The sequence below is a fragment of the Armigeres subalbatus genome, chromosome 2 (assembly GCF_024139115.2).
Source record: "Armigeres subalbatus isolate Guangzhou_Male chromosome 2, GZ_Asu_2, whole genome shotgun sequence".
NCBI classification, from domain to species: domain Eukaryota; kingdom Metazoa; phylum Arthropoda; class Insecta; order Diptera; family Culicidae; genus Armigeres; species Armigeres subalbatus.
In genome coordinates, this window is record NC_085140.1 from 423,599,264 (window position 1) to 423,620,264 (window position 21,001).

Here is a 21,001-nt window from a genome sequence, read left to right on the forward strand (position 1 = left end):
GTTCGGAAATAGAGGTGTGCGCCGGTCCGAAATTCGACGGCGGCGGCGTTTGTCAGAATTTTAGTCGGCGGCGGCGGCGTGAATCGGCGTGGCGATTTTTTTATTCCGTTTCTTTAAGAATTTCTTTTGCTTTTTTCGGGATATTTTTAAGACGGAAGAATCTTTAGAATTTGGACTGAAACTTCTTCGATGTTTCAAGAATTCTTTGGAATAACCAACAGAAGCTCTATGGAATTAAAAAAAATGTTTGGAGGTTTAGCATGAAATTCGTCTGAATTCACATGGAAAATTCTTTAGATTTTCACAAGGAATTGTGCCAAATTTCTACAGAAAAATGCTCGGAATATCCACGGAAAGTGCCTGTTGAGTATTTTTCGAAATTTACACATAAAATTCTTCATTATTGTAGAAGAGTGTGGCTGGGTGTTTTAATGTTGGCTTGCTCGGTCTAGAATCCTTAGGACAACTAGTTTGGCACAGCATACAGTGAAAAAGCTTTTAAGGGAGTTTCTCCGGAATTTCAACGGCAAATTATTTAGAATTTCCGAGGACTATTGTTCAAAATGTAGATCGGAAAATTGCTCAGATTTCGGCTAATCGGCTAAACGACTTTTTGGCCAAATGATGAATCTAGCCGAACAATACTTTCGCAAAAAATGTCATTTGGCCGAAATGGGCAAACAAATTTTTGGTCAAATTACCAGTTCGGCCGAATGTTCCTTTTGGCTGTATGTCGCTTTCGGCCAAACCGTTGATCTGATAACAGTTTCAGATAAACATTCAGTTCGGCTCGGCTAAATGGAATTTTTCTAAATGACTTTTGGCTTAAAGGCCGAAGAATTTCCCAAGGAGATTCCGAAGAATTTCCCAAGGAAATTCCGAAGAATTTCCCAAGGAAATTCCGAAAAATTGCCAGAGGAAGGAAAGTCCGAAGAACTTCACAAGAAAATTCCGAAGAATTTCCGAAGAAAATTCCGGAGAATTTTCCAAGGAAATTCCGAAGAATTTCCCAAGGAAATTCCGAAGAATTTCCCAAGAAAATTCCGAAGAATTTCCCAAGGAAATTCCGAAGAACTTCCCAAGGAAATTCCGAAGAACTTTCCAAGGAAATTCCGAAGAATTTTCCAAGGAAATTTCGAAGAATTTTCCAGAGAAATTACGAAGAAAGAATCCAAAGAATTTCCCAAGGAAATTCTGAAGAATTTTCCAGAGAAATTAAGAAGAAAGAATCCAAAGAATTTCCCAAGGAAATTTCAAAGAATTTCCCAAGGAAATTCCAAAGAATTTCCCAAGGAAATTCCAAAGAATTTCCCAAGGAAATTCCAAAGAATTTCCCAAGGAAATTCCGAAGAATTTCCCAAAGAAATTCCGAAGAATTTCCCAAAGAAATTCCGAAGAATTTCCCAAGCTAATTCCGAAGAACTTCCCAAGCAAATTCCGAAGAATTTCCCAAGAAAATTCCGAAGAACTTTCCAAGGAAATTCCAAAAAATTTTCCAAAGAAATTCCGAAGAATTTCTCAAGGAAATTCCGAAGAATTTCCCAAGGAAATTCCGTAGAATTTTCCAAGGAAATTCCGAAGAATTTTCCAGAGAAATTAAGAAGAAAGAATCCAAAGAATTTCCCAAGGAAATTTCAAAGAATTTCCCAAGGAAATTCCAAGGAATTTCCCAAGGAAATTCCAAGGAATTTCCCAAGGAAATTCCAAGGAATTTCCCAAGGAAATTCCGAAGAATTTCCCTAGGAAATTCCGAAGAATTTCCCTAAGAAATTTCGAAGAATTTCCCAAGGGAATTCCGAAGAATTTCCCAAGGAAATTCCGAAGAACTTTCCAAGGAAATTCCAAAGAATTTTCCATAGAAATTCCGAAGAATTTCTCAAGGAAATTCCGATTTCCCAAGCTAATTCCGAAGAACTTCCCAAGGAAATTCCGAAGAATTTCCCAAGAAAATTCCGAAGAATTTCCCTAAGAAATTTCGAAGCATTTCCCAAGGAAATTTCGAAGAATTTCCCAAGGAAATTCCGAAGAATTTCCCAAGAAAATTCCGAAGAACTTTCCAAGGAAATTCCGCAGAATTTTCCAAAGAAATTCCGAAGAATTTCCCAAGGAAATTCCGAAGAATTTCCCAAGGAAATTCCGAAGAATTTCCCAAGGAAATTCCGAAGAATTTCCCAAGGAAATTCTGAAGAATTTCCCAAGGAAATTCCGAAGAATTTCCCAAGGAAATTCCGAAGAATTTCCCTAAGAAATTTCGAAGCATTTCCCAAGGAAATTTCGAAGAATTTCCCAAGTTCTTCGGAATTTCCTTCGGAAATTCTTCGGAATTCCCCTGGGAAATGCTTCGAAATTTCTTAGGAAATTCTTCGAATTTCCTTGGAAATTCTCGAATTTCCTTGGGAAGTTCTTCGGAATTAGCAGAAATTCTTCGAATTTCTTTGGAAATTCTTCGAATTTCTTGGGAAATTCTTCGAATTTCTTTGAAATTCTTTGGAATTTCCTTGGGAAATTCTTTGGAATTTCCTTGGGAAATTCTTTGGAATTTCCTTGGGAAATTCTTTGGAATTTCCTTGGGAAATTCTTTGAAATTTCCTTGGGAAATTCTTTGGATTCTTTCTTCTTAATTTCTCTGGAAAATTCTTCGGAATTTCCTTGGAAAATTCTTTGGAATTTCCTTGGGAAATTCTTCGGAATTTCCTTGAGAAATTCTTCGGAATTTCTTTGGAAAATTTTTGAATTTCCTTGAAAGTTCTTCGAATTTTCTTGGGAAATTCTTCGAATTTGTTGGGAAGTTCTTCGAATTAGCATGGAAATTCTTCGAATTTCTTTAAATTCTTCGAATTTCTTTGGGAAATTCTTCGAATTTCATGAAATTCTTTGGAATTTCCTTGGGAAATTCTTTGAATTTCCTTGAAATTCTTTGAATTTCCTTGGGAAATTCTTTGGAATTTCCTTGGGAAATTCTTTGAATTTCTTGGGAAATTCTTTGGAATTTCCTTGGAAATTCTTTGAAATTTCCTTGGGGAATTCTTTGGATTCTTTCTTCTTAATTTCTCTGGAAAATTCTTCAGAATTTCCTTGGGAAATTCTTTGGATTCTTTCTTCGTAATTTCTCTGGAAAATTCTTCGAAATTTCCTTGGAAAATTCTTCGGAATTTCCTTGGAAAGTTCTTCGGAATTTCCTTGGGAAGTTCTTCGGAATTTCCTTGGGAAGTTCTTCGGAATTTCCTTGGAAAATTCTCCGGATTTCCCAAGGAAATTTCGAACAATTTCCCAAGGAAATTTCGAACAATTTCCCTAGGAAATTTCGAAGAATTTTCCTAAGAAATTTCGAACAATTTCCCAAGAAAATTTCGAACAATATTTCAAGGAAATTCCGAACAATTTACAAAGGAAATTTCGAGCGATTTCCCAAGAAAATTTCAAACAATTTCCCAAGGAAATTCCGAAGAATTTCCCAAGGAAATTTCGAAGAATTTCCCAAGGAAATTTCGAAGAATTTCCCAAGGAAATTCCGAAGAATTTCCCAAGGAAATTCCGAAGAATTTCCCAAGGAAATTTCGAAGAATTTCCCAAGGAAATTCCGAAGAATTTCCCAAGGAAATTCCGAAGAATTTCCCAAGGAAATTCCGAAGAATTTCCCAAAAAAATCCGAAGAATTTCCCAAGGAAATTCCGAAGAATTTCCCAAGGAAATTCCGAAGAATTTCCCAAGGAAATTCCGAAGAATTTCCCAAGGAAATTGCGAAGAATTTCCCAAGGAAATTCCGAAGAATTTTCCAAGGAAATTCCGAAGAATTTTCCAAGGAAATTCCGAAGAATTTCCAAGGAAATTCCGAAGAATTTCCCAAGGAAATCCCGAAGACTCTACCAAGGAATTTACGAAAAATTTCGGAATTCTGTTGGGGCAAACAAATTTTTCGGTCAAATTACCAGTTCGGCCAGTTCGGAATGTTCCTTTAGGCTGTATGTCGCGTTTGGCCAAACCATAGTTGACCTGATAACAGTTTCAGATAAACATTCAGTTCGGCTCGGCTAAAAGGAATTTTTCTAGACGACTTTTGGCTTAAGGGCCAGTATCGACTTAAAAAGTAGAAGTTACGTAAGAAAATTATTTTGAGCTTTTTAGTGGAATGTTTTCACCTGTCATAAGACGAGTTGAAGACGGCCTTACTGTTGAGGTCGAAATACGTATCTGTCAAGATACAATTAAGTGGTGGAATTCAATGGGATTGTATAAGTTTTGTTTAATGGTCATTTGTCAAAAAGGCCAAACGAATGGCCAGTTATGACCATATGATCCGTTCAGTAATTATAGTATGGCAAAAGACATTTTCGGCCAAACGGCCTAATGACTTCTTCGACCAGACGACCCTCAAATATGACGTCCACTACTTTTTGAGGTTTCTAGACCTACCCTCCCCCTGTCTCGCTTTTTTGTATACCTAGTATATGTACTGTCACACAATCTTGGACCCCTGTTCGCCTAAAACATGTGACATCATTGTTGTCTTCTTCGGCAAATTACCAGTTCGGCCGTGTGTACCTTTCGGCCAATGGAATTTCCCAAGAAATTCAAAGAAATTTCTTGAAAATTTCAAGCATTTTTCCGTTAAAACCAAAGGTTATTTTTGTTGAAATTTACATTTTGAAAAATGTTCCGCTGATACTTTGAAGAAGCTTTCGTCGCTAGAATTCCAAAGAGTCTCCTGCGGATATTCCGAAGAATTGTCTGCTTTAACTTTGGCTCTAGTTTAGTCGTCTTAAACAATCTAGATTGAGAAATTCAACGTAGAAGCATCCCTTCTACCAGTCACAAGCTCCTACAATTATGAAGGATTTTTTGTGTAAATTTTGAAGAATATTTTCCTGTAGAAATTTGGAATAACTTCCCGTGAAAATTCTGAAAAGATTCTCATCTAAAATCCGAAGAATTTTCCTCTGAAATTTCAAACAATGTTGCTCCTCTTGGTAATTTCAAAGAATTCTCAAAACTTCAAAGTAGTTCCGGAAAATGTGAAAATAATTTTCAAATGCATGTTCTGGAAAAACTTTTTTTTTAAATCTGGAGAAGTTGATCCAATTTTTCCGGAGAAATTCAAAATATTCTTCCGTTAATGTCTTGAAAATAACCAAAATGGACTGCAGCCGAACGACACTTTTGGCCGAATGTCATTTTGCCCAAAGGCCAAATTCGGCCGATTGAGATATTCGCCCAACCGATTTTTTTCAGCCAAATGAACTGTACGACCGAGTGACAAAGGCCAAATAACTTTAAGCTAGATAGTTTTCTACAAACAACTTTCAGCCTTGTAGTCTTCGGCCAAATGGCTTTCTGCCAAATGATCCTTTTCCGTACAAAAAATCAACGAGAAATTCTTTAGATTTCAACGGGAATCCTTCGTAATTTCCACATGAGTTTTTTTTCTTAGTTTTTACGGAAAGCTTTTTCTAAATTTCAACAAGAAATTGTTCGGAATTTTCAAGAAAATCATTGGTATCTTCACAAAAACTTCACTGGAGTTTCAACGTGATGTTTTAGAGATCAATCAGAAAATTCTACGGAAATTCCACTGAATCTCCGAAATTTCCACTGAAAATTCTGCGGAATTCTTTAAATTTGAATCGGCGTGGAAAACTATAGATCAGCGGCGTGGTAAATTTTAAAACGGCGGCGCGCCGATGCAAAATTGCCGGCGGGGGCGGTGTGCCTAAAAGTGTCGGCGGCGGCGGCGTGGCGCGGCGGCGCACACCTCTATTCGGAAACAGAAACGCCAGTGCCAGTGTGTTTTTGAACGACGCATTGCAAGACATTGTCAAGGTCAAACAGCGTACAATCAGAACAGCACCGATAACAACCCAACTAGAAAGTCATATCAAAATTATATCAACCTATGTTATTATGTTATATTAAATCCTTATAACAAAATTTGTTAGAAACATGGTGCAGGATGTTGTTAAAATATCTAAATTTCTATAAAAAATACACTACTGTAAACAAAAAACTATCAAATTTTATCATAAAAATAACATATTTTGTTAAAAATTTATAACAGAATCAGATACAAAATATATTGTTTCTGTGCAGATGCAATTTTTTATAGTTCATGATAGGTCTCAGGTTTGTGATCAACAATCAGAAATTTTTGTTTTAGTCTGAACAAGAATATTTTTCGAGAACATGAAACTAACAATATTACAAATAAGGCAACCTTTTCAAATTATATTAGCGTTGTGATATCCATATGGTTGGGAGACTTTGCTACATCTATTTTAATTGCCTACTGTTGGGCAATTCGGTGTTAAGCATTTTTTAAATCATATTATGATAAAATCCTGTAACAACATTTGAAAGATAATGGCTACTAAGAACAAAATTGTATCAAAATAAGATATAAATATCACAATATGTTAATATTGTTTTCAGTTTCTGTTATGCTCTTCTAGTCGGGAAGCCTGCGTGTTTAAAAAAAACCCCGCCTGTACCCCTTGAGCAGTGATCGTCAACTGAAAGCTGACTTTGCGAGCGATCGAAATATTTGGAGATCAGATTGTTAGTAAACGCACCAGAATTCAAAGGGAGAAATGAAACTGTCTGTTTATTAAAATAAAATGCGCGTTGACAATCTTTTTTCCGGGAATTTTGTGATATTTGTTATTGTAGTTTTAAATGAAATTAATCCGGTACTGTTGTCTAGATTCAGTCTTTAAAATAATTTTTAGGGATATTATGTATTCATACGATCATTCATGATTTCCTCACAGATTGTGTCCTAAATTAGGTCGGTGGTGGAATTATGTAGTTTGGGAATTCCCCTTGAAACCCGTTCACAGAATCCGCTATGAATTGTCAGAAAAATATATTTGAGGAATACCGAATAGAATTATTTCTTATGCAGAATTTCTTTTGAAATTCTTCCAAAAACTTTCGTGCGTTTCAGAATTTTCTTCGGGAATTCTGCCAGAAATTACTTCAGAAATTCTTTCAGTAATTCTTTCTTGAATTTTTCTCGATATGTTTCAGGCATTCCTCCATATTTTTTCCAAGGGATCCTTTCGAGATGAATTCTTTTGGAAATTCTTCTAGGAATATCTTCCTACAATAATTCCTTCAGGAAATCCTTCTGGAATACAGGAACTATCTCGAAGTTTCCTTCAGGAATTGCTCCGCAAGTTTCGTACATAAATTCCCCCGGAAGTATATTGAGCAATTCCTCCGGGAGATTCTTGAAAATTGAAAATACACGGGGCTGAAAATCCGGCAGTGTGACGATTCAGGGAAGTCTCGTTAGCTAAATAATAAATTGATACATGAATTGCAAAAATTAAATGATAATCCTAACAATCTTCGGTAGTATAATTTTATCGTTTTGGTGGTGTCTACAACATCACTTTCCCTGTGGTTGTTGAAGTTTTAAATTTCGTTTGACATACTGAGCTTAGCTTATAAACGATGACAGCAACATCATTTAACGTGACTCGACGTTTGTGATTATTAGATGTAATTTCCAATAAATAATAGAAATGAAGTCGTGCCATGGTTTTAATTCTTTATTATTTAAATGGATTACATATGATAATTAATACCAATACTTGTTATGCCCCAGTCCGTATCCATAGCCGTAGCCGCCATTGTTCCACAAACCATTGTCGACCACCTTGGAACCAGCAGTTACAACTGGCGCGGAGTATCCCCAGTTCTTATCATATCCATAGCCACCATAATTCCACAGTCTGTTGTCCACTACTTTAGCATCAACGGCGACAACCGGCGAAGAGTATCTCCAGTTCTTGCCATTAACAGGCCAACTTCCATACACATTCGGGTAGGTGTGCTTTCCGTATGCAACATCAGGAACCACAGAGACCTTACCACCGTACAATCCACCGTATGCGGGCCAAACCGTGCTGGTTTTCAGTGGCCACGGGTTGGAGTAGGTCACAACATCTTGGACATATGGCGCAGGAGAAGCATTGGCGCAGATAGCTAGAACCAGCGCTAGGATGGCACTAACAACCTATGAAGATTACAAAAATATTAAATCATGCTTATTCATTCATGTTTACGTTTTTCATTACCTTCATTTTTACTCTTTTGGCTGATAAGGCTTGTTGCACAAGTAAAACAATTGATTGACTGATGGTTAGTACTTAAACTCATCCGATTTTATACGGATTCATCGATTTTAGTTTGAAAAATTCCAAATAGGAAGTATCACCAGCACCCGGTGGCGATAGGATTGCCTACAGACAAGTTTAATTATTTCGGTTCGGTTTATTCCTTTGGTTTCGGAGACGAGCAGTAACCAAGATCATTCATGCGGAAACATTCGTTAAACGTTCGCGTTTTTTATCAACTTTTTATGCTATTCTTTGCACCAATAAACAACTATCTGGGGTTAAATTTTCATGACCCGCCTGTTTGACTTAACGAAGAGACTAAAGGAAATAGTGGAGAAAATCGTGCTGAAGTGAATTTTGACACGGGGCGATAAATTACTCAAACAAGTTGGAATGTAACATTCACTTAAGGGATAGCAGGGGCAATGTGTTGTTCAACGTATAGATCAATTTATATAAAATAGATGTCTTACAACAGCTCTACATCAGTCAATCAGCAGTGTTTCCGAGAATCGAACCAAACACACTCGCGGCGCTACAATGAAGGTAACTAATGCGAATTTAATATTTGCTGGATTGAAGTTTACAATATGTTTTTTACAGGTTACATTTTCCGTAATTGCAATGACTATGGCCATCGTCGTCAATGCATCACCCGATCCATACGTCCAAGATGTTGTGCCCTACTCCAACCCGTGGCCACTGAAGACCAGCACGGTTTGGCCCGCATACGGTGGATTGTACGGTGGTAAGATTGCTGTGGTCCCAGATGTTGCCTACGGAAAATACTCCTATCCGAATGTTTATGGAAGCTGGCCTGTGAATGGAAAGACCTGGGGATACTCTTCGCCGGTTGTCGCCGTTGGTGCCAAAGTAGTGGACAATGGACTGTGGAATTATGGTGGCTATGGATATGGCAAGAACTGGGGATACTCCGCGCCTGTTGTAACTGTTGGTGCCAAGTTGGTAGACAATGGTTTGTGGAACAATGGTGGCTATGGATATGGAAACGGACTCGGCCATAACAAGTACTGGCTGTGAAACTGAGACATAACAAATGTTGTGGTGAATTAAAATAAACAAATTATTGATATTGGTTTCTGTAAATGGCGTTCTTTTGATTTTGTCAAATTTGAAAGTAATTCGTCTGCATTTGATCAGCATCAACAATTTTCCTTTGAAGATCCTGAAAATGCCTAAGAATTTTAGGTTTCTGTCCCTAGCTTTTCCAACTGTGTATATCATGTGCTGTTGATTAAATTATCACTATCGAAAAGCTTCGCTCATGAGTTTAGATATCGTTAATAAAATTTTAAACCAACGTGGTCAAAACCAGTAATGTAATGTTCCAATCCATAAGTTTATGATCATATTTTTTCATGTAGCATTAAAAAAATGTTAAATTGAACGGAGTGTGAATCGTGATTTTCGAAACGATGCAAAATTGAAATGGTCCCATTTAGTTCTATAGTTTACAGAACGTAACGTAATTTTTGTTTATTTGTTCGCGGTATTCTGATTTCGTTCGGTAATCGTTTTTTGCATTGAACAATTTGAATTTGATGTTTTTAAAGTCGAGCGTATCTAAGGCCTATACAAATATTTAAAAACTACTCTGTCTCCTCTGTCTACTTCTGACTTTCTATTATACTATGTGAAGTGAAAGTAAGAAATGAGATGTGAAACGTCTCACTTTTCATATCTCACTTGTTACTTTACACTGTAAAAGAGAGAAATAAGATGTCATAATTGAGAAGTAGGAAGTGAGAAACGAGAAGCAAGAAATGAAAACAGAAGATTAAGGAGGGGAAGCAAACAGCAAAAAAGTTAAAAGTGAGATATGAAAAGTGGTTTTTCCAAAAGTAAAAAGCGGTTAAATGTTATCAACATTTGAATAGCGTGAAACCTGTTTGTGGTTCTGCAGGAAAAGCATCGCGCATGAATTTTTCGCGCTGAGTCGCGTCGCTTTGCTCTTTCAATAACAATTTCGCTACAAAAGGTTCCAACACTTAATCCATTCGTACTTTTTTGACAACGTATGAATTCAGAACCCATTGTAATATGCGGAGAAAGTTATTTCAACGCATTTAACAAAGAACAACACATTGATATCATGCAATGGAGCATGAGTCTCGTGGGATTTGAGACGCGCATGAGATTGGAAAAATGAAGTTTTTTCAAACACTACTGGTAGTTAAAACACAGTACACAACGCTTTGAACTAAGATGTGGTTTTTGCATAATCTGTTTTTTAATGTTTTCTTTGATTGTAACCAAAGCCTGTAAATGGGTCTTTCGACTAAACAACATGTTGGATCAAACCATATTTTCAGCTACATGACCCGTTCAGCCAAATGACATTTTCGATCATATGGCCCTTTCTGCCAACCGATCATTTCGGTCAAACGGCATTTTCGGCTAAATCTATTCGACCGAACGACATTTTCAATCAAATGATCATTCGAACAAATGACATTTCCGGCTGAATAGTCCTTTCGGCCAAATGTCATTTTTGGAAAAAATACATTTTTCACCATACGACCATTCGGCTAAACGACGTTTTCTGTCGTATGACTTGTTTGGCCATAAAGCCTCGGCTTCTTCGGCCAACTAGTATGCAGCATAATAACCATCTCCGGTCAATTGTTTAATTCGACCAAATGGAATTCGGCTAGATGATCTTCGGCACAAGGAGTTACTCGGCCAAATACCTTTAAGCTGAATAAATGTTGGTCATACGACCCTCCGCCATTCCTAAATTTGAAGCACTGTTGGAAGAAATGCATCGTGAAAAGTGTGCTCTCAAATCCTATCTGATCTAATCTAATAGGACGCGAAAAATGTTTGTTTTCACTCTTTTTTTGTAATATTGATGTTTTTCAAAAATATCAATTATACCAATAAAGGGGTAATTGTTCTTACTCAGCATCCCATAGCTCCTATTACTCTATCAATAACTAACAACAACCGTTTAACGGATCATCAAGATGAAGCCCGAAAGAAGGCGAAACTAGTTTTCAAATAAACTTCATTTCCACTACAACGTACCACGAGTACAACACCACATTGCAAACTACTGAATAAAACTATTTGATATGCTTTGTGATACTGTCGTTAAACTCCATAACAAATGCACATGGTTGACACTTTAAGACAATTTAAGAAATACAGACAAATTGTTTTTTTTTTTTCACAATATTTAATCTCACATCAGTTGAATCTCAAAACATTCCAGTCAATTTCTGCGCAGCTCAGATAATTACCAAGTTCCAGGGGCCGGTGCCAGATTCAGCGATTTCTGGGAAACAGCGTGTCCAGGCAGGGGAGCATCGTGAACGGCACCTTTGTTGGCAGCCAGATAGCGAGCTTCTTGTTGAGCGACGACGGCAACGGCCGGTTGGTAGGCGTAAGCGGTTGGGACAACCGAGGCTTGAGCGGCATAGCTGACTGCTGGACCATAGGCGGAGTACGCCAGAGGAACGCCCAGGTTCTGCTGAACGACGGTGGCTTGGGGAATGGTGTAGGCCAGTGGGGATGCGGAATACACCAACGGGTTCCAGCTAGCTTCGGCGGCGGCGAAGGCCAGGGCCATCATGACTACAGCTGCGATGCACTGTAATAATCAAAAGTATGATTGAATATGTTTTATTTTATTAGAAACAAATTCATATAAACCTACCTTCATGATTGTTGGTTGTGCTGATTGTAACACTTGTGGCCAATGATATTACGTATGCATTAACATAAGGTTCGTGCACCATTGGTAATAAACATAAACCTATGCTAATAGAAAGCTAGGCTAGGCGTAGATAAACTCATGCGGAAACACAAAACATGTATGTCAACATATTCAATAAACAAATATGTAAATTAACATAAGGCGCGTGCATCATAAAAGAGCCAACAATAACAAATGTAAATCTAGGCTAGTCGTAATATCAGACAAACCCATCAGGAAACACAAAAGATGTATTTCAACATAATTGATACCGATGCGCGTCGATGCACTTTCAAATTCCATGTTTTATTATGATACAAAGAAACGCATCACAATAAACGTGAATGCGCCGAATAGGAATTCAGGTTAATTTGCCCAAAGGGCACCCACTAGTTTTATGGTTATCCATCTGCGTATGGAAAAACACGTTTGATAATAGAGAAAGGTATAGATTTAAGCATATATAAATAAAGCGGAGCTTCAGCTCCATAGACAGATCCAAAAAGTATCTTTTAGTCAACGGCCACGCCACAATTTGGTGGCAGCGGTTTAACCGTAAAAGTCAAAAATGTAACGACACACGCCACGCCACAATTTGGTGGCAGCTAGGTGGTTTCGATCCACAGAACCCCAGTGTTTGTTCTTTGTAAAGTTTTGTTCAAGTGCTTTGCTAATTGTGTTAGTCTTTCGGTGGCCATAAAAAAAATCCAAGCGAGTGAAAAAACCAGGGAAATCAGCAAACGAATCCCTTGTGTTCATCGTACGTGGCTGTTTAGAACACAATCAAAAGCCATAAGTAAAGTACGAGACACGGAAGACGGTCGAAATACGTAAAGTTGCAATCAAGTGGTGGAACTAAGTGAAAGGATCCACAGAAAGTTTTGCACGAGAAGATTTGTTTCAACAAAAGAAGACGATTCCGGCTTCTAAGCCGAACAGTGTTAAAATCTCCGGCAATAGCCGAACAGTGATTGTGAAGGAGCATCCAATACGGCGAAAAGAGAGCAGAGCAACTCTCTGTGAAATCGAAGCGAGTCACACAGGATAACAGCGTAGTCACTCGCAACGGAAAACAGCGCAGCCACCCGAAACGGATAACAGCGTAGTCACCCGCAACGGAAAGCAGCGCAGCCACCCGAAAACAGAAGCAAAGGCAAGCCATACTTTATCATGATTTTTATTTTTCTTCTATATAATTATGTATATAAGAAATATTTTCTTTATTTAAAAATTTATAAAATCACAAGGATTTTTTTTTTGAATAAATTTGTTTTTGGCCTTTTTTTTTTCAAAACAAATAATAATAAAAAGAACAAACACTGACATTTTTTTTTTCATGTCACTTCGAAGAATACTTGGTCTTCGAAGTAGAGACATTTTTGTTGACGAAGAAAATAATTCTTCAAATAATTCTTTGTCCAGTTCAGAATCAGATCTTCCGTCGTTACCAGATCTTGATACTGACATTGATTTGGTTGTTGAAGATATGCCTTTTGATGCAAAGGAAGCCCGTGAAGATATACCTGAGTTGATCGGTAGAGGAAACTTCCAACAATTTATGGCAATATGTGAAGATTTTTTTGATTCACTTGGTCAAGCACCAGAAAATGATCTGGTACGCATTATAAAAAGAAAATTAAGGAATATAGAAGCCTTTACGTTGTGCAGAAATGCCACAACATTTGAAGAAATAAAAACAATTTTGTCAAATAAATTTGGTGAAAAGGCTCCTTTGAATGTCTTGATTTCAGATATGGTAAATCTTAGACAGAGAGATAACGAAGACGCCAAAACATATGGCGATAGAGCAATTTTATTACAGGAGAAACTTGAGTTTGTCTCCGATGAGCTTTTAAAACAATCAACGCTTAATAATAAAGATATATCACCCATAAAATATATATATTCTCGAGTGATTATCACATATTTTATAAACGGTTTAAAAATTTCAGATATTAAAAATATTGTGAAATCAAATAATTTTTCGGAATTAGAAAAGGCGGCAATATATGCAAATTCGTTAGAGACTAGCTTTAAGTCTAGTGCCATTTTAAATAAAAGACAATTTATACCAAACTTTAATAAACCAAACAGAGATTTTAAGATTTCTGGTGGATTTTCTAACAATAGACAGCAAAATAACAATTCTTCAAAAATTAATTTCAACAATAATCCTGGACCATCAGGATATAATAGTCCGAAGAATTTTTCTACAAATAATGCTGGACAATTTGGAAACCGAAATAATCTCAATAATAAAATGCACATAAAACAAGAATTTAAAACAGAACCCATTAATAACATTAAGGCAAGAACTTCAGCAAAATGCTATTTTTGTGGTAAAATTGGGCACATAGAAGCCAATTGCCTTGAACGTCAAAGATCAAGAATAAATATGCTCGAATCAAAAAACGAGAAGAAGTTAGTGAAAACTGGTCCAGACCCAGAAGAACTTCAAATAATAAGGTCTCTAGGGATTTCATAATTCCTTTTCTTAAATTGAAAAACACAAATAGGCCTATTGTAAACATAAAAATTGGATTTCAAAAACAAATTTGTACATTTTTGTTAGACCCAGGAGCAGAAATAAGTGTAATAAAAAATAGTTGTCTTCCGACACAAGAAATGCAAGACGATAAAATTGAAGTCTTGGGAATTACATCTCAATCAGTAGAAACATTAGGAACAACCTATGTATCATTCGAATTTGAAAACCATAAAAGAGAATTTAAAATTAATGTAGTTGATGAAAACTTTCCCATTCCTTCCGATGGAATTTTAGGAAGCGATTTCTTTAACAACTATCCTTGTACGATTGATTACAGAGATAAGTGTTTTAAAATTTTTGATATCTTAGATTGCAATTCTATCAATTTGTTACGAAAGAAAAATATAGTAAAAATACCTGCACGATCGGAAATTATTAAAAAGATTTTTGTTGAGACCAATGATGATTTAATTTGCCTATCTAAACAATTTGATAATAAACAAATTTATGTTGGTAATTGTCTTATCAGTCCAATTAATAACTATGCTTTTATACCCATTATTAATGCTACACATGAAGAAGTTGATGTTGATTTGAATAATCTACATTTTGAAAAATTAAATAATTTTAATATAATGACCCTCGAACGAAAACAAAATATTAGGTTACAGGATATATTGTCTAAAGTAGATCTTGATCATTTGAATGAAATTGAAAAATCAAGTATTATTGACGTTATTGAGAAGTATAGCGATGTTTTTTATATTGATGGTGATATATTATCAAGCACCGAAGCAACAACCCATACCATTAAAACCTCTAATGAAACACCAATATTTACAAGACAATACAGATTACCAATATCTCATAAGGAAATAGTAAACTCCGAGGTAAACAAAATGCTGAAAGATAATATAATTAAAGAAAGTAATTCTCCTTGAATTCACCTTTACTAGTCGTTCCAAAGAAATCTGCAATAGATGGTCAGAAAAAATGGCGGGTTGTCGTTGATTTTAGAAAGTTGAATAATGTTACAGTGAGTGACGCTTATCCACTCCCTTTAATTACAGATATTTTGGAGCAATTGGGAAAATCGAGATATTTTACAAACTTAGACTTAGCTAGTGGGTTTCATCAGATTAACATGGATCCACAAGATGCTGCTAAGACTGCATTTTCAACTCCGTATGGGCATTCTGAATACGTTAAAATGCCATTTGGATTGAAAAATGCTCCTGCTACATTTCAAAGGTTAATGAATACTGTATTGAACGGTCTCCAAGGAATCAAATGTTTCGTGTATATGGACGATGTTGTAGTATATGGTGATAATTTAGAAGATCACAATAGAAAATTATGCCAAGTGTTAGATTGTTTGAGAAAATTCAATCTGAAACTTCAAACAGATAAGTGTAACTTTTCGAAGAAAGAAATATTATATTTGGGACACAGAATTACATCAGAGGGAATATTGCCTGATGAATCTAAAATAGTAGCAATCAAAAATTTCCCCACACCAAAAAACGCAAAAGAAGTCAAAATGTTTTTGGGAATTTTGAGTTATTATAGAAAATTTATACCCAAATTGGCTAACTTGGCAGAGCCGATAAATAAGTTGTTGAGAAAAGGACAGAAATTTATTTGGAATCAAAATTGTCAACGATCTTTCGACGAGTTGAAATCGTTGTTGACAAGCTCACCGATTCTACAGTATCCTGATTTCAACAAGAAATTCGTAATTACTACTGATGCCAGCAATGTGGCAATAGGAGCTGTTTTAACCAATGAAGGTTCAACCCTGCCAATCGCGTACGCTAGTAGGATTTTGAATCCAGCGGAAAGGCATTATTCTACAGTAGAAAAAGAATTACTCGCCATAGTATGGGCAGTAAAACATTTTAAACCATATGTGTATGGCTATGAATTTATTATCTATTCAGATCATAAGCCATTGGTTTATTTATTCAATATTAAAGAATCATCCGATAGATTGATGCGATGGCGCATTCAATTAGAAGAGTATGACTTCAAAGTTATGTATATTCCAGGCAAAGGAAATACAGTAGCAGACACATTAAGTCGCATTGAATTAAGTAATCTTGACACTGCAGGTCAGATTACAAATAGTATAAGCGATGAAATAAAATCGCATAAAAAGAAGATATCAAATCGGATTAATATTGTAACAAGACATCAAGCACGAGTTGCCAATAATGATCTTAATGGTAAAAAACTAAACGGAATAGCCGAGGATTATTCATGTTTTCTTTTACTTAAAGATCCGAATAAAGCAGAAAATATATGCGATAAACTTGACGAGTCAAGTAACGTGATAAACGTTTATATCGTACCGAAAATATTAAAAACAGGAGTGAAATATGATTTTGATAAAAATATATTCAATTTAAAAAATATTCAGAACTATGAATATGTTTCAGATATTGATAAACATTTCATTATCAGTAAAAATGGTTATAATGATAAAATTTGTTTGTATAAGTTTTATAAAAATATGCGAAATTTTAAAGAGAATGTCAAAGCAGCAAAAAAAAAAATCAATCAATTTCCATTTTACTTTATATCTGCGAGATGAAATGGATTGGTTAAAACTGAAGGAAATTACCATTCATATATTTTCAGACACAAAATACCGACTTTGTTTTGATAATAACTTGAAAATTCATATAACATAACATCTAAAGAAGATATTAATATCATCCTGAAAGAGTTTCATGAGAGTCCGTTGGGTGGTCATGAAGGAGTAGAACGCACATATAAAAGAATCTTTGAAAGATATTATTGGAAAAGTATGAGGCAAGATGGATATTGAATTAGAAAAACACTCTTTTTCATTCTGGAAAACATTCCTCGTACTTATATCAATTTCAATTACATCTTGGTTGATTATTAAGTTATATAAATGGTATGACGGTATGACATCACGTCGCCGAAGGTCTCCACCACATCCATCGGCTCCTTTTCAACAATCAGAACCTTTACGGATTATCTATTCAACAAATAATGAAGAAGAAAATGAAGGTGTTTTGTTCTTAAATAATAAAAGATTACCTATAGCCAAGAAACAAATGTTAGGGCAAATTTCATTTTAAAACATAAACTATATACAAGACAAACATTTTTTTTTTAATGATTTAAATATTAATTAAGAATAAAATAATAAGTTGGTAACAGTATCAAAAGGACAAGAAAAAGTTTCCATTATCCCAAAAATATAATAAAAACTTTTTTTTTTAGGGGGATAGTAATGTGGCCAATGATATTACGTATGCATTAACATAAGGTTCGTGCACCATTGGTAATAAACATAAACCTATGCTAATAGAAAGCTAGGCTAGGCGTAGATAAACTCATGCGGAAACACAAAACATGTATGTCAACATATTCAATAAACAAATATGTAAATTAACATAAGGCGCGTGCATCATAAAAGAGCCAACAATAACAAATGTAAATCTAGGCTAGTCGTAATATCAGACAAACCCATCAGGAAACACAAAAGATGTATTTCAACATAATTGATACCGATGCGCGTCGATGCACTTTCAAATTCCATGTTTTATTATGATACAAAGAAACGCATCACAATAAACGTGAATGCGCCGAATAGGAATTCAGGTTAATTTGCCCAAAGGGCACCCACTAGTTTTATGGTTATCCATCTGCGTATGGAAAAACACGTTTGATAATAGAGAAAGGTATAGATTTAAGCATATATAAATAAAGCGGAGCTTCAGCTCCATAGACAGATCCAAAAAGTATCTTTTAGTCAACGGCCACGCCACACACTTGTGAACACTGATGTGGTATGATTCCAAATAGAACAGTACCTTGCTTTTATAGAACTGTCGGCTCAAACATAGAACAATTGCTTTATCCGCACAAAAAATGATTCAAGAACTCGCCAACTGTTCTATATTCAACCATGCGTAAGTGAGACAAGAGTTGTATACATATATATTATACATAAATGAAGGAGTAGTATTATAAAAAAAAAATCAGGTTGGCCCACTACTAACAGATCTGATCTGGTAAAGAAGCAGGGCGCCTCAATACTAATCTTCAATGAAAGTATCAAGTGTGCTTTAAAATCTAGTTGTCTTAAAAAAAACAATAATTCATATTAGCGATAAATATTTGTACATTCGTCAAAATCTGCTTTCAATTTATTTAGAAAAAATGATGTTTATGAAGCTTATCCACCTTCAAACCAGTTTATTGAAGAAGAAAACAAAAAAACAGTTGTTGGTCGACTGACATTCAACCGGCTAATAGACGGATTTAATCAATCATTTCATGTTCCGTGTGTTCATATTCATTATTCATAAATTCATATTCTTCCTAGGCACTTTTCTTATCACTTTTAAAAGTGTTCGAAAGCACATAGTCACTGCTAGATTTATTTAACTAACAGAAATTTTTGTTCAATTCTTTCATTTGGTAGACCTTTCACACGACGCGACTGTGGCTGTTGCTGGTTTTTTTTTTTTCTTGTGTCTTTATTAAGGAGACTTTCAGCCCGAGGCTGGCTCGTCTCCGGGGCTGTTGCTGGTTAACTAGGATGGAAAATGAGAGTTTTTCAATCGTATACAAGTACACAACGTTTAGGTTCTTTCAAGTAAACATTATAAAGAAACAACAATTTTGACACAAACGAAAACATTCAACACTTTTTTTGCTGAAGCTTATTTTAGGACAAACAGAACCAGAAGCACACTTGATACTTTCATTTATACACAAACATGATTGAGCTGCTGTGCTTCTTTGTCATACATGATCTTTCGGTCGCATGGCACCCAAATAAAAATTGAACGTTCACTAATATATAATCCGATGCTCGCTTTTCGCATGGTTGAATATAGAACGGATAACAAGTTCTTGAACCAGAACTTTTTGTGCATAAGGTAGTTGTTCTATATTTGAGTCGACATTACTATAAAAGCAGGGTATTGTTCAATTTAGAATCATACCACATCAGTGCTTACAATTGTTAAGACTTTCAAAACCAACAATCATGAAGGTTGTTTGATATCATTTGTCTAACGAAATACAGTATATTTAAATATTTTTTCAAATATTACAGTGCATCGCAGCTGTAGTCATGATGGCCCTGGCCTTCGCCGCCGCCGAAGCTAGCTGGAACCCGTTGGTGTATTCCGCATCCCCACTGGCCTACACCATTCCCCAAGCCACCGTCGTTCAGCAGAACCTGGGTGTTCCTCTGGCGTACTCCGCTTATGGTCCAGCAGTCAGCTATGCCGCTCAAGCCTCGGTTGTCCCAACCGCTTACGCCTACCAACCGACCGTTGCCGTCGTCGCTAAACAAGAAGCTCGCTATCTGGCTGCCAACAAAGGTGCCGTTCACGATGCTCCCCTGCCTGGACACGCTGTTTCCCAGAAATCGCTGAATCTGGCACCGGCCCCTGGAACTTGGTAATGTCTGAGCTGCGCAGAAAATGGCGAATGAACATGTTTTGAGATTCAACTGATGTGAGATAATATATGTGTTATCAAAATCAATTATGAGCTTGCGCTTTGTTTGTGTTTCTAAAATTGTGAACTGAAGCTTACCCAAAGTGGTGCTTTTTGAGGAAAAATAAGGTAACTAGCCGCAACTGGCTGTAAACGATTTTACAGAAAATTCCATGTCTTAATAGTCTTCAATGAAGGCTTATCAACTCACTTGTCAGCAACTCATTGCAGAAACTAAGCTTTCATTTCAAAAGTTAGTTATTAGCAAATGAGTTTTTCCAAGCCTTTGACCACGCGTTGTTTGTTTCTCGTCGGGGAATAGTGAAAGTAGCGACGTTCCGATATTTCCGATATATCGGAATATCGATATATTTGTTTCGATATCCGATATTTTTGTATCGATATTTTGCTTTCAATATATCGGTCATATCGATATTTTTGCTTTCGATATCAATATATCGAATACGAAAAAGACGGACTGAAACAACATTAGTATTTTATTTTATTAAAGAAGTACTGAGTGAAAAAGTTGAATATTTTATTTAAACTTTATTTATTAAAACTTATTGAACAGATAAAAAAGAAAATACTAATAAAATAATATGCTTCCCTTACCGTTACAAATATCATTTTCTCCTACTGACTCCTTAGCCCTCAACATTTTAAGATCAAATTTTATAAGTACCTTATAAGTACCTAGATAAATTATTATACCTACGCATAGTATAAATAGTGTAAGCTGCGATCATTCTCTTCAAGTCGAATCAAGTACGAGACACTGAAGACGGCCTTACTGTTGAGGTCGAAATACGTATCTGTCAAGATACAATTAAGTGGTGGAATTCAATGGGATTGTACAAACTCGTCTTATGACAAGTCAAATTTTATGTTTTGGGGGGAGAATTTGAAGTTGTACGGAAAAATTTAAAAAATTGAACTTTACCCAAACATTCTTGCGAATTTTTAAATTTCTTTTTTATTTTCCACTCTCATTATACAAAGACCAATATGTCAAAAGAAAGACCAAATTTTATTGCGACCCGACCATAAATTGGATCTAAAATGCCGTATTTTAATAAAAAAGATGATTTTCTCGGTAGCGTGGATGATATATTTAGATTGAGGTTGTGCTGCCATCGTTGACAGTTTTGGCAACTCATCACCACCAAAAATGTTGCAAAATCTCTC

General features: G+C 35.8%; 4 protein-coding genes across 4 annotated transcripts; 2 read left to right on the forward strand and 2 right to left on the reverse strand.

Moving 5' to 3' along the window:
- Positions 1-7,544: 7,544 nt before the first annotated feature.
- On the reverse strand, positions 7,545-8,120 carry LOC134217838 (uncharacterized). The gene is made up of 2 exons (XM_062696654.1): positions 8,076-8,120; positions 7,545-8,014 (listed from the first exon to the last, which is right to left on the reverse strand). Exons 1-2 carry the CDS (start codon positions 8,079-8,081, stop codon positions 7,577-7,579), a joined length of 444 nt encoding a protein of 147 aa, XP_062552638.1. The 5' UTR covers positions 8,082-8,120; the 3' UTR covers positions 7,545-7,576.
- A 499-nt stretch (positions 8,121-8,619) lies between these two features.
- On the forward strand, positions 8,620-9,218 carry LOC134217839 (uncharacterized). Its single transcript, XM_062696655.1, has 2 exons — positions 8,620-8,663; positions 8,721-9,218. Exons 1-2 carry the CDS (start codon positions 8,658-8,660, stop codon positions 9,156-9,158), a joined length of 444 nt encoding a protein of 147 aa, XP_062552639.1. The 5' UTR covers positions 8,620-8,657; the 3' UTR covers positions 9,159-9,218.
- A 2,029-nt stretch (positions 9,219-11,247) lies between these two features.
- Positions 11,248-11,837, reverse strand: LOC134217840 (adult cuticle protein 1-like). The gene is made up of 2 exons (XM_062696656.1): positions 11,797-11,837; positions 11,248-11,730 (listed from the first exon to the last, which is right to left on the reverse strand). Exons 1-2 carry the CDS (start codon positions 11,800-11,802, stop codon positions 11,377-11,379), a joined length of 360 nt encoding a protein of 119 aa, XP_062552640.1. The 5' UTR covers positions 11,803-11,837; the 3' UTR covers positions 11,248-11,376.
- Positions 11,838-19,285: 7,448 nt separating this feature from the next.
- Positions 19,286-19,861, forward strand: LOC134217841 (adult cuticle protein 1-like). Its single transcript, XM_062696658.1, has 2 exons — positions 19,286-19,361; positions 19,425-19,861. Exons 1-2 carry the CDS (start codon positions 19,356-19,358, stop codon positions 19,776-19,778), a joined length of 360 nt encoding a protein of 119 aa, XP_062552642.1. The 5' UTR covers positions 19,286-19,355; the 3' UTR covers positions 19,779-19,861.
- Positions 19,862-21,001: the final 1,140 nt, after the last annotated feature.